Raw genomic sequence first — 17,590 nt, 5'->3', positions numbered from 1 at the left:
CTGCAGCCACACAGAACTAACAAAGAGAGAGGTGTAGGCGTATAGCTGAATGGAAATGCATCCAATGCACATAGCCTACAGCTGAGTCACTCATAGATCTGCCAAATGAGGTGATGATGCGCTGACCATGGGATGATGCACTGGATTATAATCTGCAGATGGTCTCATGTTTCAACTAGTAACCTGACATGACACAACCATTGCACCTGGATGCAGATTAAGTTAAATCTCAACCAGGATAGAAATTGAGCGCACAGTACAGTATAGTTCAGTACAGTACAGCACAGAATAGGTTATAGGTATCCAGGTATATTCTGCTCATGTGATAACATTTAACACGTCCTGGAACTTCCTGGTGATGATTATATATATATATTATATATATATTTTGTAAGACTGCAGCCCATTTTGTGTGGTAGTACATCCTTACACAAATAATGCGAGCACTCAACTAAACCTGCAGTTTATGGCTGGGCATATTTTCAGTAGTTAAGAGCAGAATATTCGGCAGGAAGGAGGAGCCTTCCAGCCGAGCCACACAAACACACACCCTTCACATAAAATGCATCCCATTAAACATACACGGCAAGGCCAACATTCCAGACAGTCCACATCAAACCTCTGTGAACAGTATGCGCTACCTGCAGTCTGGACATAGACAGGAGCTACCTCCACCGAGGCTAATTGACTGACTTTGTGTCTGTGGAAGAACTCTCCTTTTTAATGGCTTAAGAGCTGCTAACACTGGGCAACAGCTGAAAGGACTCAAGTTTGGTCTAGTATACAGCTTTGCCATTTCATAACAAAGTATTTTGTTCACAGTTTTTTATTTTATTTTATTTTACCTTTATGCATAGCCTATATAGTGTGGTGACAGATATAGGACAGTAACTTAGCCTATATAGTGTGGTGACAGATATAGGACAGTAACTTAGCCTATATAGTGTGGTGACAGATATAGGACAGTAACTTAGCCTATATAGTGTGGTGACAGATATAGGACAGTAACTTAGCCTATATAGTGTGGTGACAGATATAGGACAGTAACTTAGCCTATATAGTGTGGTGACAGATATAGGACAGTAACTTAGCCTATATAGTGTGGTGACAGATATAGGACAGTAACTTAGCCTATATAGTGTGGTGACAGATATAGGACAGTAACTTAGCCTATATAGTGTGGTGACAGATATAGGACAGTAACTTAGCCTATATAGTGTGGTGACAGATATAGGACAGTAACTTAGCCTATATAGTGTGGTGACAGATATAGGACAGTAACTTAGCCCATATAATGTGGTGACAGATATAGGACAGCAACTTAACCTATATAATGTGGTGGCTGATATAGGACAGTAACTTAGCCTATATAATGTGGTGACAGATATAGGACAGTAATTTAGCCTATATAATGTGGTGACAGATATAGGACAGTAACTTAGCCTATATAATGTGGTGACAGATATAGGACAGTAATTTAGCCTATATAATGTGGTGACAGATATAGGACACTAACTTAGCCTATATAATGTGGTGACAGATATAGGACAGTAACTTAGCCTATATAGTGTGGTGACAGATATAGGACAGTAACTTAGCCTATATAATGTGGTGACAGATATAGGACAGTAACTTAGCCTATATAATGTGGTGACAGATATAGGACAGTAACTTAGCCTATATAATGTGGTGACAGATATAGGACAGTAACTTAGTCTATATAATGTGGTGACAGATATAGGACAGTAACTTAGTCTATATAATGTGGTGACAGATATAGGACAGTAATTTAGCCTATATAATGTGGTGACAGATATAGGACAGTAACTTAGCCTATATAATGTGGTGACAGATATAGGACAGTAACTTAGCCTATATAATGTGGTGACAGATATAGGACAGTAATTTAGCCTATATAATGTGGTGGCCGATATAGGATAGTAACGGCTTCTCTATGTAGGTGACGAGCTGCTAACTGGCTAACACATGTTGTCCAGCTCACTCTTTAAGACGCCGTCGTATTTCACACGTGAACTTGTTTGACGCTGTGGATCAGCTGAACGAGGTGAGATCATCAGACACATGGTCACAGGCACATACTGACATGACTTTGCACGTCAAGCTTTCATGACAGACACATTAGTAGCACTCCACTGACCGACATGCATCCTAACACATGGCAACAACACAAAGCACCAATTCAAATGACAGTGTAAGCAGAGAGAGAGAGAGAGAGAGAGAGAGAGAGAGAGAGAGAGAGAGAGAGAGAGAGAGAGAGAGAGAGAGAGAACGTGATGCTCCTTGTGGTGATAGGCTGCTATGTATGTGGTTAGCTTAGCTGGCTATTGTTTGAGCATCACACTAGTAGTCAAACCACAACCCAGCCACCCCCGCCCAATTTAATCAAGCATCGGATACATAGCGTGCTGACTAAAAATACCCAAGATACATACACATCAGTCTCAACAAAAAGTACCCGGACTGAGAGGTGCAACCTTGAATTTGCACCAATCAGATGGTGCCAACAGACGATGACGTGCCAGAAACGAGACAGCAGAAAAACCTCTGCATCAGTCTAGACTGATTGTCAATCACTATTGTGGTTGGTCATCTTTTGCCACCATAATGTTTTAACAGAGTAATAACTGAGTAATGGCACAGTTTCTAAACCCAGAGGCGCTGGGAACGAAACAGGCCAAGCAGATCAGGCCCGGGTTTGGGGTTTGAGAAGTCAATGAGAGAAGTGAAAAATTATTTCTTATTTTTTGAAATATATAAGGCACAACACAACCTAAATTCGAACCAATGCCTTGAGTAGTTGAACATCTTATTACTCCAACCTCGTGAAACTGACAAATTGACACGTTTTCATTTTCATCAAAAAATAACTTCACATTGAAGGAATGCCTTTGATTTGACAGCCTGCACATGCGCAGTTTGGCATGAGACCCGATGGCGTGTTTTTATGCATGAGCTTAGCTAGCCAATGTCGCTATGACATTGCCTACAAGTGTGATCGGGGATTTCAATTGGAGAAGCAGTTTCTGCTTATCTTCATGCTGTACCTTCTTTGGTAATAGCCTATATGTTTCATGGGAAGAAAAGCTATATATTCTGGTCATAGCAAAGCTTACCAAGTCTTAATTAAAGCTACTGCTGAGACATTGCATTGTTATTTTGGAGCTGGTTAACATATATGACCTCTAACATCAGTATATCTTGGCCAAACAAGACACGTTATGTAGTTTACAAGACATCAACACTGAGGTTAACCTGATGACAGTACATATGGTAGTACATATGATGACAGTACATACAGTTCATATTGTGTGAGGCAACATGCAGGCTGGATGGGGTTACAGGTGGAATTTCCCCTGGCTCCCATTTCTCTTTGACGTCACTTCTGCCGCTTGGCTGTAGCGCTGCCTACTGAGATATCAGAGGACGGAGAACTCAGGTGACAGAGCTGTTGAAACCAAATCACTGTGAAATAAGGAACTTTACAAAGCAAGTTCCCCCACTGTCTTTCAACAGAAACGGGCGGCAACAGTTAGATATCTTCGGTGTGAAATAGGGAAGTATGACGATTTTGTTTCAGGTTTTCTGTGTAAATTTGGTTCCTTTATTTGAGTGAGTCACTTCACATTTTGGTCAACTTACATACTTGTTTACATAGACAGATAAACATATAAACATTGCCACCTTGTGGTTACTTGAGAGGTGTCAAATGACACTAATTTACCTCAGAGAGACTGATCACTGGACTTGATTGGAAAGAAGACATCAAACCAGGCATCTCAAGAGACATTACAGGGGCTTCTAATCTATAGCTTTTTCAGAGGATGCGATAGAGCATATGTTTCCCACATCATCTGACTTGAACACTGACCAAAAAGGATATGACAAACACAAGAGTCATTTCATTCACTCACCTGTCTCTGTCAAGGCCACTATGTAAGGTATCTGTCCTTTGTGAGGCTATAGTGGTGCTTCAGACACAGCATAAAAGTCTGATACAAGTGAGCTGGTAAGATCGATATCCAGGAGCCCATTAGGGCAGCTCTCTGCCGGTTAAGAAAAACCTCAAGACTGAGGCCGGGACAATGACAGGAACCCTCAATAGTATGGAGTACAAAGGAGCACAGCTCACCCATTGTCTGGAGTCATCGTCACCCAGTCACTCCTCAGCGGCTAGGGCTGCTGTGCCCTGCTGATGGTGACATCACGGTCACACCATAAGTACCAGGGATACCAATTGCCCCAGCCAGGCAGTCACAGAGGCTAGTGTTCCAAGTCAGTGTGTATAAACACCCTATCAACTGCAACCTGATGCCTGGCCTGTTCTCATCAGGTTAATCCAAGCACTGTCTCATGAAAGGCGAGGGAAGTTAGTCCCTCAAAGTCCCGTTGTGCGGGAGAAATCCCTTCAGCAATAAAGTTCAAAGGCAGAGAAGGCAGGGTCATTGATGCACATGACTATCAAGGCTGAGAGAGAGAGGGAAGGAGGGAAAGAGGATGGGAGTGAAGAGTGTGGAGTTAGGCAGGCACCATGGGATTTAAAAAAAACTATGCATGAAGTCTGTGCATGCAACATATGCTAGAGACCACTACACTGCAGACAAGCATATTTAGGAGCTCTTGTTGGAGATAATTGGTTTCAGAAGACTGAGATTTCCAATTATCTGCCAGGCCTCTGGGATAGGCTGGCTGTGTTGCAGGGAGGGGGGGGGGGTGGCAGTGGAGGAGAGGTGGGGTCAGAGGGACCAGCTGATATCTGTTGCTGACGGGCTGAGCTGAGAACCACAAGAACCCCCCCACCCCCCACCGGATAACAAGAGCACAAGTATTCCCCTGTCTCGCCCCTCCCTTTCTCCAGACAACAGCAGGCACGGAAGGCCAATGAGATTTCTCAGCTTGCAATGTCCCTGAGGCCAGCATCTTAACCGAAAAATGTAAACATCTGGCAAACATTTATATTGGCCACAGATATGTTGAGGAGCTCAAGTCATTTGAGAAAACACGGTTTAGTGGAGATCCAAGCATCACATTTTTTGGAGGGTGAAGGTTGTTTATTACATGAAAATAAGCATGAACATGTTTGATGACCATGATGAGCAGACATGGTTCAGACAAGTGCCCCAGAAAGAGGGGGTCGTTCTCAACCTCTTGAACTGAATGACAAACTTCAAGATAGAGTAGTGGAACATTGTTAATGGTACCGCATGCCATTTCTAATAATCAGAGGAAATTAGAAGCACTGGTGCAATGACAGACTATTCTCCAATAGTAAATTCAGAGTCTGAAGAGCTATTGGTTATGCTTATTAATGTGATGTTGCCATCAGAAGTATTAGACAATAGGGTTTAGTTGAACTCCTCTTTACATAACAGAGAAAACATTAACAATCCATTTCTTTCAGGACTGTATAATTGATCCCTCACACTCACATGAAGCACAAATGGCCACTGGACCCAGGAGACACTGGAGACAGGCTAGCTCTGTCAGCAGCACACAACAGCTTCACACATTTACCACACAGCACCCCTGTCACAAGGCAGGCATGGTAGTGGCACAATGACACAGCTTCTCCGTAAGAGGAGGGTTAATAAAGCAAAACAGTAGGTCATTCAGACTGGAGGCTTTTCACATCAAATGTGGGGTCAGTGGCAGAACATTGGTTTAATAGAAATCTTGAAGTTGAGAAATTATAGTCCATATCTGTAGTAGCCTAGGTGAATATACAGTCTAAACTACAGTATAAACTTCTTATTTACTTTGTTGTGGATTTACATAAATAAATACCTGATGTATGCTATATGAAAATGAATTAAATAAATATAACACGTTACTAAATAACTCTCATAAACTTATTGAAAGGGAGGGTTCTAGAAAATAAGGGACTGCTTGGGAGGTGGTAACACAGCTGTTAGATCAATACACATTCCAGACGAATAGTCAAGACAGCGTTAAAAAAACAGAAGTACATCATTAGCTATTCGAGTAGCGAAGACTCACCTTTAGTCCTTATCTTATAGCCTAGCGTCAGACGTTTAAAATTCCAATGTCTTACGCCTCATGAATGATGGCTTCATCAACATCGGACAGTAGCCAAATATCTTCAGTAGGCACTTATCAACATCTTGGTAATATTCCCCAAAAAATATGTAATTCTTCAAATGTGAGATGAATGCTCGACATCATCGGTACAGCACAACGACTGAGGCAACTCCAGTTTCACTACTTTCTCGTGCTTGACGAAAGGTTACACAGTTTTTTTCTTATTTTTTTCTTACGGAAAGCTGATGCGTGGGGAATTCCTACCAGTCACATTTTCCCTAACCTGACGTAACAGGCGTAAAAGAAACCATAAGACATGACTGTTTAGCATTAAAAACTATGGAGAAACAGGACGTTATGAAAAAATAATGTCATGTTGGTTACTCTTATTGAGAAGACTAAAAACTTACCGGTATAGACTAGAATAAACTAGGCCTATCTGAATTTCAACTGAACTGAAAATGATATAGACACTTCGTTTTTATAATTTGAATTATTCTCTATAGCAGATTGTGTTATCACCAACTAGGTTTACAATCGCGAACATTATGGAATTCCATGCCTATTAAAAAAACATTAAATATAGAACGCCTAGCATGTGGCTCAGATTGATACATTGAAACAGATAAATGCACACTGTCCCTTAGAATATCAAAATAACAGTACATTTTGAATCACGCCCACTTCAGAGGGATCGCATTTTCGGTACATTTCCTTCTTCGGGAATGTACTTAATCTTATAAACAACTGTGTTGTCCAGTTGAACAATGTACATTCCAGACTTCAGATGTTGTTGCAGAGTGTTTAGCATATTACTGATAAAAACACTGGTCCTGCTCTCTGTGAGGAGTTTTACAATTTATTGTGAAACAATTACATATTGCTTTTCATGAACGAGACCATATTAAAAATAATTAATTCCCATACCGGGAGTCGAACCCGGGCCGCCTGGGTGAAAACCAGGAATCCTAACCGCTAGACCATATGGGAATAGATACGTCATCAGGGCAAACGTATAGATTTATATCTGACCTGTAGAAGAATAGTAATACTTGTAAATACGTCAGTTATAGTTAGCTGACTCTCCTAAACTGGCCTACATAGCCCCTTAGGGTGATTGTATAAAGAGTTCTACCATTATAATGTTCTAGATTATTACAGATAGGTAGCCTGTAGGTAACCTTGTTTTAAAAAAGTCTGAATTTAACACATCTCCACATTTCTGCTATCCATGTCAATTCAACCCCACCTAGTGTCGACTGCATGTAACTTGTGCCATGTACTAAAAAACAGTAGCTATAAACAGAGAGGAAGAGGCGAAGCAAGAGGGAGCCCAACATCTGTCTTCTCCTGCAGGTTGCGTTTTTTCGATCACCATACGAGTTGTTGTTGTATGGAGGTCAATGAGTGTCGAATTTAAGTAACTATAAGTAGGACACGTAACATCCCGGCAACGTTGAGAAAAAAACACTTTATATGGGCTCCCGAGTAGCGCAGCGGTCTAAGAAATGTTTTTGTTTGGTTATCTTTTGGAAATTGTAGAAATAAAAAATGTTCCTTATTCAGACGTTCCAGCTAGGCAGGCTAACATTAGTTAGCTAATTAATTTGCTAGCTATCATACAGTAGGCATATATTAATAATTATATTTTTAATATATGTAGACATGCAATCATAATTGACTGTAGTGCATATGAAGCACCCACAAGTTACCGGTGGCTGAAAACACAATCATCGCATGAGGAAGGAGTGACGAATTTCCGGCCAAGGGTGGTCCATTTTAAAAATCATTCCTTCATCCAGGATGTCCCGGGCAGGCACCCACACCCACCCACCCATCAGGGCTGTAGCCCTCCCAGTGTTTTAAGTTTTTTTTATTTTACCTTTATTTAAATAGGCAAGTCAGTTAAGAACAAATTCAGCTACTGCAGGGTTTCTTGGACCCGATGAGCCTCCAACAGACGCCGGACCGTGTAGGCCGGGGGACCATCAACAAGTATAGCAGGCGGAGGTGCAGTTGTGGGGGGAGAGAAAAGACTGGTCCTTACCAGCTTGAAACGGGAGACATGGAAGGATGGACAGACCCTCATAGACCTGGGAAGCTGGAGACGATAGGGTTGATGCGACTCAGGATCTTGAATGGTCCTATGCAGCGTGGAGCGAGCTTCCGTGAGTCCACCTGTAAGGGAAGATCACGGGTGGACAGCCACACCCGTTGCCCCGGTCAGAGGAGCCCGAAAAGGCCTTTGGTGACAGTTTGCCTTGGTCTCGGGCAGAGGAGTGGAGCAAGGAGGATCGCGCTATCGTCTAATGAATGCCTCGGCTGATGGCACCCCCGCTTCGGCCTATTTATTCAGGAAATAGGGAGGCGGGGTCGAACCAGAACTGACACTTGAGCGGCGAACAGTCCAGTGGACGAGTTCGGCAGTGTGTTGTGAGCATACTCTGCCCAGACGAGGAACTTGCTCCAGTTGCTGGCCTGGGATGGAGACAAAACAGAGGAGAAACTCCTCCAACTCCTGGTTGGCCCACTCCGTTTGCCCATTCGACTGTGGGTGGAACCCCAAGGAGAGACTCACCGACAAGGCTTTCCAATATCATGCGACGAACTGGGGCCCACAATCCTAGACAATGTATTGGGGAAGTCTGTGTAGTCGAAAGACATGGGTAATCATGAGAACAGCGGTCTCCTTCGCTGAGGGCAACTTGGGTAAGGTGATGAAATGGGCTGCCTTGGAAAACCGATTGTTGACCACCAGTATAGTGTATATAAGTATAAGTATATAAGTATATAAGCCCTTGGGATGTGGGTAACCCTGCGATAAAGTTTACAGACAGGTGGGACCAGGGCTGGCTGGGGATGGGCAGGGGTTGGAGCAACCCAGCCAGTCACAGTCGTGAGGACTTGCTTTGGGCACAGGTGGAGCAGGCCGTAACAAAGGATCTCACATCTTTAATCATGTTGGGCCACCAGAATTTCCGCCTCAGGAACTCCAGTGTCCGATTAACCCCTGGATACCCAGTTAATTTAGAGGAGTGTAGTACTCAGGAACGGGCTGATCGCGGAACATAAAGTCTGTTAGTGGGACCCCTGCCGGGGTTTGTCCCACAATGCGGGAGCTGGGGATGATGGGCTTGGAGTCCCTCTGTCACAACCGTCGTCAGGGTGGAAATGACCGGACCAAGGTGCAGCATGGTGAGCGTACATTTCTTTTTATTATAAAAATGTCGCCAACAAAACAAAGAATAAGGACACGACAGTGACGCTTACTTCGTCTATACAGGCCACTAACAAAGACAACTAGCCACAACTAAGGTGGAAAAACAGTCTGCCTAAGTATGATTCCCAATCAGAGACAACGATAGACAGCTGTCCCTGATTGAGAACCATACCCGGCAAAAACATAGAAACACAAAACATAGAATGCCCACCCCCACATCACACCCTGACCTAACCAAATAGAGAAATAAAACGTCTCCCTAAGGTCAGGGCGTGACACCCTCTCCTTGTTAGAGACATTATGTTGGCAGGACAGGGTGTCTGCTTTCTGATTCTTGGATCTCGAGCGATAGGCTAGTGTGAAGTTGAACCTATTAAAGAACACAGCCCACCTAGCCTGGCGAACGTTCAACTTCTTGGCTTCTTGAATGGAGACCAAATTCTTATGGTTTGTCCATTTCACGAAAAGGATGAGGTGCTCTCTCCAACCAGTGTCTCCACCCCCCAAGGGCCCACTTAACTGCCAAGAGCTACCGGTTGCCTACATCGTATTTGCGTTCCGTTGGCGAGAACCGCTTGGAGAGAAAAGCACTGTCTCACACATTCTCGGATGCGGTTGTCGAAATTGATGGCCAAAGTTATCAGGGACTCGAGGTCCTCTCTCATTTCCCGAGCGGCCAGTTCATCCTTGATGGAGTTAGACAGACCCTGCTGGAAAGCGGTGACCAGTGCCTCAGTGTTCCACCTACTCTGTGCGGCGAGGGTGCGGAACTCAAATACGAAGCCACTGGTCTGGCCCCTTGGCAGAGGTTGAACAGATGGCTTGCCGCTTCTCGTCCATAGACTGGGTGGTTGAAGACTGGTTGCAGCTCGGCAGTGCCGTTGCCCACACTAGGGCCTTGCCCGAGAGTAGAGAGATGTAGGCGATCATGGCCCAATCGGTGCGAAACGAGGAGGACTGTAGCTCGAACACCAGAGAGCACTGAGTGAGGAACCCTTTGTATCCTCCCGGGTGGCCGTCATGCCGCTCGGGGACTGGGAACTTAGATTCCCGGTGCAGGTTCCCTGGGGTAACTACGGCGACGCCTGTAAAACTGGGTGATGAGACTTGGGCATTGGCTCTTCCTGGGTTAGGCCGTTGTTGGAGGGAATCGGTAAGTGCCCGGAGGGTCTCTGATATTTGTGTGAGTTGTTCTTGCTGCCGCCCCAGCAGTGCTCCTTGTTGGATTATAGCATTCTGGATCTGGGTGATCTCTGCTGGGTCCATGTTGAGGCAGAAGCTTGCTGTGACGTGGTAAGATTGGACCCAGGTGCAGAGAAGAGACCAGACGAGGAATCAGTGGTTAAGGATAAAAAATAATACTTTACTGAGAAACGGTAGCCACAGGATCACAGTAAACTTGAAAAACCAACAAACACGAAGTCTCGAAAACTCACTTAGGAAACGAACGCACATGGTTAACAATTCAAGCTTCTGCAAAGGACAACCGTCTCTAGGACGGTCTCTGCCGCCCTCTGGTGACAGGTGGAACCATGACATGAACTATATTTTAAACCAAATACTTTTACTCAAGTAGTATTTTACTGGGTGACTTTCACTTTTACTTGAGTCATTTTCTATTAAGGTATATTTACTTTTACTCAAGTATGACAAGTGGGTACTTTTTCCAACACTGGCAATTTTCCTTTTTCCCAATTTGTATCACCGTATCAAGAATGTAATGTAGGTAAGCCGTGAATTACCTCCCACACCAGTACAGTAGGTGGCGGTGTATGCACCTAAAAGTTGGATCCGATCCGCCATACAAATCTTGAAGAAGAAGAAACAAATAAAGAAAAAAAAAGAACCATACCAATACTCACTCCTCTTTTCCTTGTGAGTGGTAATGTTAGTAGTGGCTAGCCCAGCCAGCTCCTGTCTGAGGGGGAGAAAGACTCGTGGGAAATATAATCATTACTGTGAAAATCGTTTGTTTCAAAACGTGTGACTTGCAACCATATGCGTACGTTTTAGTTCAACTGAATAAGATGTCAACTCCAGCAAGACGACGTTTAATGAGAGATTTTAAGCGGTATGTGTGAGGAGCAGCTTGCTAGCTCGCTTGGATGTCTAGGCGAAGCGTTTGTCTGACTTGCTGGCTAGCTGAATTATTATTTATTTTTTTTGCGAAATGTTATCAAACATCTTAACAGTTACTGGATAGCATAAGTTACTATCTACGTGATAAATAAGTTACTAACACATGGATTGTTAACGTAAAGATAACATTACAGCTGAATATTTGGAAGTTGTAGTTAACTGGCCTGGCTACTACTGTTAACTTTAGCCTATTTTAATTAGCTAGCTTGCGAACTACTAACGTTTACTAATTATGCATCGAAAATAATATTATTTCTCAGGCTTCAAGAGGACCCTCCTGCAGGAGTTAGTGGAGCCCCGTCGGAAAACAATATCATGGTATGGAATGCCGTAATTTTTGGGTAAGTGACTGGACTATAAAAAGTAGTAGCTAACGTTAGATAGCTAGAAATAGATGATTAACGTTACCCGCAAAATTAATGACATGTCGTAACATGTATCCAAAGTAGGGTATTATGAATTATCTGTTAATTTTCAAGAAATTAACATTGAACCTCTTGTCCCTAACATATTAAAGTTATCAAACTAACATTTAGTTATCTAAAGTGAACTGTTTTCTCTCTTCCCCAGCCCAGAGGGAACACCTTTTGAAGATGGTAAATAGCTCGCTAGCTATGCGTTTCCTTTTTTGTAGCTGGTACATTCTTGTGCATGTGTTTGACAACTCAAACGGAAGTGATCAGCACCATGATATGGACTATTTAATTGCATGGGAGACCTGTTAGTTGGAACAGTACGTAGACTAGCAGTACTAGTACTACTGCCATATGTACATAGCCATTGAACACTGGTCACTTTAATGTTTACATACTGTTTTACTCACTTTGTGTATACTCTGTATTCTAGTCATGGCTCATGATCATCCTATATAACTACTGCTTTACACACCTTTTCTATTTATATACTGTCCATACTGGCTGTACACACCATTCACATATATTTATATTCCGGGCTCTAGTCTGGAAGCTCATTTCCTGCATTTAATCAATTTTGCCTTTTGCTGTATTTAAATACTGTATTCTTGACAGTTTATACTAATATTTCTACTACTGTACATTGCATTTTAGTTACTGTTTATACACATTTATTTATATACTGGATGCTTTACATAGCTCACTGTAATATATCTACTGCTGTGTGTGCGCCATTTTTAATATATTTTGTTTAAATTCATCCAGTGTATATGTATAGATTGCAGTTGGATTACTTTTACAGTATTAATTGGATTTGTTCTGACAGTACAGCATGGCACCGAGTTCTTAGGAAACTATTCAGTATATATATTTTTATGTGTTTTTTCTTACATTGTTACCCCAGGAAATCTTATGTTTTATTACATACAGCCGGGAAGCACTATTGGATATAAGAGCAACATCAATTTACCAACATTACGACCAGGAATAGGACATTCCCGACGCAGATCCTCTGTTCGGACCACCAGCCAGGACAATGGCGCTAATTCCAGTAGGCGATCCAAAACAACGACGACGAAGCAGCCACCTGGCCAGGCTTCGCAGACGTGCACACCGCTCTCGAGTATAGTACTCACCAATGTCCGGTCTCTTGACAACAAGGTAGACGAAATTCGAGCAACGGTTGCCTTCCAGAGAGACACCAGAGACTGTAACATTCTCTGTTTCACGGAAACATGGCTCTCTCTTGATATGTTGTCAGAATCAGTTCAGCCATCGGGCTTCTCCATGCATCGTGCCGACAGAGATAAACACTTCTCTGGGAAAAGGAAGGGTGGGGTGTATGCTTTATGATTAACGACTCATGGTGTAATCATAACAACATACAGGAACTCAAGTCCTTCTGCTCACCCGATCTAGAATTCCTTCCAATCAAGTGCCGGCCATTTTACCTACCAAGAGAATTCTCGGCAGTTATAGTCACATCTGTGTACATTCCCCCTCAAGCAGACACCAAGACAGCCATCAAGGAACTTCACTATATGGAAACTGGAAACCATACATCCTGAGGCTGCATTTATTGTAGCTGGGGATTTTAACAAAGCAAATTTAAGAACAAGGCTACCTAAATTCTATCAGCATATTGATTGTGCAAATCGCATGCGCAATACCCTTGACCACTGCTACTCTAACTTCCGTGATGCGTACAAAGCCCTCCCCCACCCTCCCGACGACGTCATCTTGCTCCTTCTGTCTTATAGGCAGAAACTCAAACCAGATGTACCAGTGACGAGAACCATTCAATGCTGGTCCGACCAATCGGAAGCCACACTTCAAGATTGTTTTGATCATGCGGACAGAAATGTTCCACCTCATTTAACCAGGTCTGGGAGTATGTCTGAATGTAAACAGTGTAGCTATTCCCTCCGTGAGGCAATCAACCAAGTGAAATGCCAGTACAGGGACAAGGTGGAGTTGCAATTCAATGGCTCAGACACGACGAATGTGGCAGGTTCTACAGGAAATCGCTGACTAAAAGAAATCTAGCTACGTAACTGACACCGATGTCACGCTTCCAGACAAACTGAACACCTTTTCCTGCTTTGAGGATAATACAGTGCCACCATCGCGGCCCGCTAACAAGGACGGTGCACCCCCGTCTTCTCTGTGGCTAACGTGAGTAAAACATTTAAACGTGTTAACCCTCGCAAGGCTGCTGGCCCAGACGGCATCCCTAGCTGCGTCCTCAAAGCATGTGCAGACCAGTTGGCTGGTGTGTTTACAGACATATTCAATCGCTCCCTATCCCAGTCTGTTGTCCCCACATGCTTCAAGATGGCTACCATTGTTCTTGTACCCAAGAAGGCAAAGAACTAAACTAAATGACTACAGCCCCGTCGCACTCACTTCTGTCATCATGAAGCGCTTTGAGAGACGAGTCACAACAGGGTCTCAACCCCGCCCTGTGCAATTGGGTCCTGGACTTTCTGAACGGCCGCCCCCAGGTGGTGAAGGTAGGAAACAACATCTTCGCTGACCCTCAACACTGGGGCCCCACAAGGGTGTGTGCTCAGCCCCCTTCTGTACTCCCTGGCCATGCACGCCTCCAACTCAATCATTACGTTTGCAGACTACACAGTAGTGGGCTTGATGACCACCGACGACGAGACGGCCTATATAGAGGAGGTGAGGGCCCTCGGAGTGTGGTGTCAGGAAAACAACCTCACTCAACGTCAACGAAACAAAGGCGATGATTGTGGACTTCAGCAAAGGGAGCACCCCCCTATCCACATCGAAGGGACAGCAGTGTAGAAGGTGGAAAGATTTAAGTTCCTTAGCGTGCACATCACCGACAAACTGAAATGGTCCACTCACACACAGTGTCGTGAAGAAGGTGCAATAGCACCTCTTCAACCTCAGGAAGCTGAAGAAATTTGTCTTGTCACCCAAAACCCTCACAAACTGTTACAGATGCACAATTGAGAGCATCCTGTCGGGCTGTATTACAGCCTGGTACTGCACCACCCTCAACCGCAAGGCTTTCCAGAGGGTGGTGTGGTCTGCACAATGCAGCACCAGGGGCAAATTACCTGCCTTCCATGACACCTATAGCACCCGATGTCACAGGAAGGCCAAAAAGATCAAAAACATCAACCACCCAAGCCACTGCCTGTTCACACTGCTACCATCCAGAAGGTGAGGTCAGTACAGGTGCATCAAAGCTGGGACCAAGAGCCTGAAGAACAGCTTCTGTCTCAAGGCCATCAGACTGCTAAACGGCAATCACTAACTCAGAGGCTGCTGCCTACATTGAGACCCAAACAGTAGTCACTTTATACAATGCAGTCTAAGTAATGCCACTTTAATAATGTTTACATATATACATACACTGTATTTTTTTGACCATCTATTGCACCTTGCTTATGCCGCTCGGCCATGGTTCATCCATATACTTCCATGTACATATTCTCATTCACCCCTTTTAGATTTGCGTGTATTAGGTAGTTGTTGTGGAATTGTTAGATTACTTGTTAGATATTACTGCACTGTCGGAACTAGAAGCACAAGTATTTTGCTACACTCCCATGAACATCTGCTAACCTTGTGTATGTGACAAATAAAATTTGATTGGATTCATTCTAAATATTTGTTTTATTTGTGTACTTGTTTGACATTGTACTGCATTGTTAGCAGCTAGTAACATAAGCATTTTGCTGTACCCACTATAACAACTGCTAAACTGTGTACACAACCAATAAACCTTTTTGATTTGACATTGTAGACCAGGTGGTGTCTTATCAGAACTACTACAATAATCCAGCTGACCTGTTAAATCGCTGAGATGAGATTACTGCCTGCCAGAAAGTGAATGAATCGTGTGAAATATGGGTTAACTGTTGGTCAAAACCAGGGGATTGTATCTGTTTGACATCATCTGTCAATGAATATGCATATCAGACCCACCAGTAATCCTCAAAATGTCCCTCATTGAGTTGCATTTATGTACATTTGTGCTTTAGGATGTGTATATGTTATTTTATTTGAAACTAACAATTTAGTGGCGAATTACAATATGCTATTTGGTTGCTCAAAACATTTTGCAGCAAGACAACTTTGAATTTGTTCTAAGCCATTCTGTTTTGGCCTGGTCCCAGATCCATTTGTGGTGATTGTCAAGCTAACCGGTTACCATTGTGTGATTGATTGTTTGAGTGGCCACTTGATAATTAATATTCTCATATCCTTTATTTTCAGGAACTTTCAAACTCACAATAGAATTCACAGAGGAATACCCTAATAAGCCTCCAACTGTGCGTTTTGTCTCCAAAATGTTTCATCCAAACGGTACGTTTTTTTATTTTTTTAGAAACATGCTTATTGCTTACAGGATCATTTTATAGTGGAACAGCTGAATCTTTGTCAACAAGACAATCCACCAGTCTTTGTTATGGAGTAAATGTATGTTCTGTTGTACAGTCTACGCAGATGGTAGTATATGCTTGGATATTCTTCAGAACCGCTGGAGTCCAACTTATGATGTTTCTTCAATTCTAACTTCAATACAGGTATACACAGCATTAACCATGAATCTTCATGAAATACTTGAATTGTATAAAGCTCCTTTTGTGCTTCCATTTTTTTCTCTCAAATAAGTGTTTTGAAACAATTTGAATTTAAAAAATCTAGTCAAGGGTGCCAGAATACTATTGCTACTGAAGTGTCTACTATTCATCGTCTTAGTCTTTACTGGATGAGCCGAATCCCAACAGCCCAGCCAACAGCCAGGCGGCTCAGCTATATCAGGAGAACAAGCGGGAGTACGAGAAGCGGGTGTCTGCCATCGTGGAACAGAGTTGGCGTGATTGTTGACCCCCTCACAAAGTATGAACAATATCCAGCCTCAAGTCAAAAAGAGAACAATATCTCAAAGGAAATTAAATACACATGGTTTGAATCTTTCTCTGCAGTATGTTTGTTTCTCTTCATGCATAATGCTCCTCCTGGACAAGAGCACATCAAAGTAAATGTACCTTGTTATATCTAGGTTACTTACAATGTCATTTTAGTGTTTTAAATCTTTGGCTTGTAGTGTGATTTTGCTGTATTGATTCAGATAATTGTGTATGTCCAGAAGTTTGAGGATTTTCGCTGTGGTTTGATTTTTGTTTCTAGCTTTCACACGGTTGCCTTTTTGGAGCTATAGCATGATAGTATTCCAACTAAGAAAGAATTTGATGAACACCTGTCATGGATTTTTTTCCAAACAATGTCAATTTTAAAACCCTACCTTTTTACATGCACAAACCATGTTCTTGTTAGGGCTTTTATGAATTGAATGGCTCTTTGAATGATATCTCCAACAGGACTCAAGTGTTTCGGAAAGGCACATACGTGGTGCACTTTTAAATGCAAGTCCTGTAACTAGTGCAAAAGCATATTTTTGAGGATGATTGACAAATTGCCTGCTGAGAATGTGGTAAACGTTTTCTCATGCACAGAACGCAATGTATCAAGGCAAAGGTTGTCTACTTAATGCTCAAATCTTATGGTTTAGATGCCCAAATTACTTGGAGTTCCATTTATTTGTATCATTACGTAATTACGAATACCACATGGGTATGTTGCAGTGTCCTTAACACCATTCAAACTGTACATTGTCTTGTAAATAAAAATGATACATGTGACATGATTTACTAAGTTTCCAGCTGGTCTCAGATCCCTCCCTTTTCTCCACAATATTGCTGCAAACATTGGAGGGGTA

The 17,590-nt window shown here is 42.8% G+C and overlaps 2 protein-coding genes and 1 non-coding gene across 3 annotated transcripts in view; 1 reads left to right on the top strand and 2 right to left on the bottom strand.

Annotated features, from left to right (window-relative positions):
• The window catches only part of elf1 (E74-like ETS transcription factor 1), an 82,022-nt gene extending 75,815 nt beyond the window's left edge, over nucleotides 1–6,207 (bottom strand). The window contains exon 1 of the mRNA XM_020452936.2: nucleotides 6,016–6,207. The gene's annotated coding sequence lies outside the window, so the exon portion shown is untranslated. The remainder of the gene's footprint in view (nucleotides 1–6,015) is intronic.
• A 768-nt stretch (nucleotides 6,208–6,975) lies between these two features.
• trnae-uuc (transfer RNA glutamic acid (anticodon UUC)) lies at nucleotides 6,976–7,047 on the bottom strand. The gene has a single exon. It is a non-coding gene; the product is annotated as a tRNA-Glu (tRNA).
• Nucleotides 7,048–11,113: 4,066 nt separating this feature from the next.
• Nucleotides 11,114–17,518, top strand: LOC109864891 (ubiquitin-conjugating enzyme E2 A). The gene is made up of 6 exons (XM_020452932.1): nucleotides 11,114–11,348; nucleotides 11,677–11,757; nucleotides 11,987–12,012; nucleotides 16,084–16,173; nucleotides 16,306–16,394; nucleotides 16,570–17,518. Exons 1-6 carry the CDS (start codon nucleotides 11,305–11,307, stop codon nucleotides 16,696–16,698), a joined length of 459 nt encoding a protein of 152 aa, XP_020308521.1. The 5' UTR covers nucleotides 11,114–11,304; the 3' UTR covers nucleotides 16,699–17,518.
• Nucleotides 17,519–17,590: the final 72 nt, after the last annotated feature.

The sequence above is a fragment of the Oncorhynchus kisutch genome, linkage group LG19, assembly GCF_002021735.2.
Source record: "Oncorhynchus kisutch isolate 150728-3 linkage group LG19, Okis_V2, whole genome shotgun sequence".
Taxonomy (NCBI): Eukaryota; Metazoa; Chordata; class Actinopteri; order Salmoniformes; family Salmonidae; genus Oncorhynchus; species Oncorhynchus kisutch.
The sequence above is the reverse complement of the archived record's forward strand: the minus strand, read 5'-3'. Positions and strand labels throughout refer to the sequence as shown.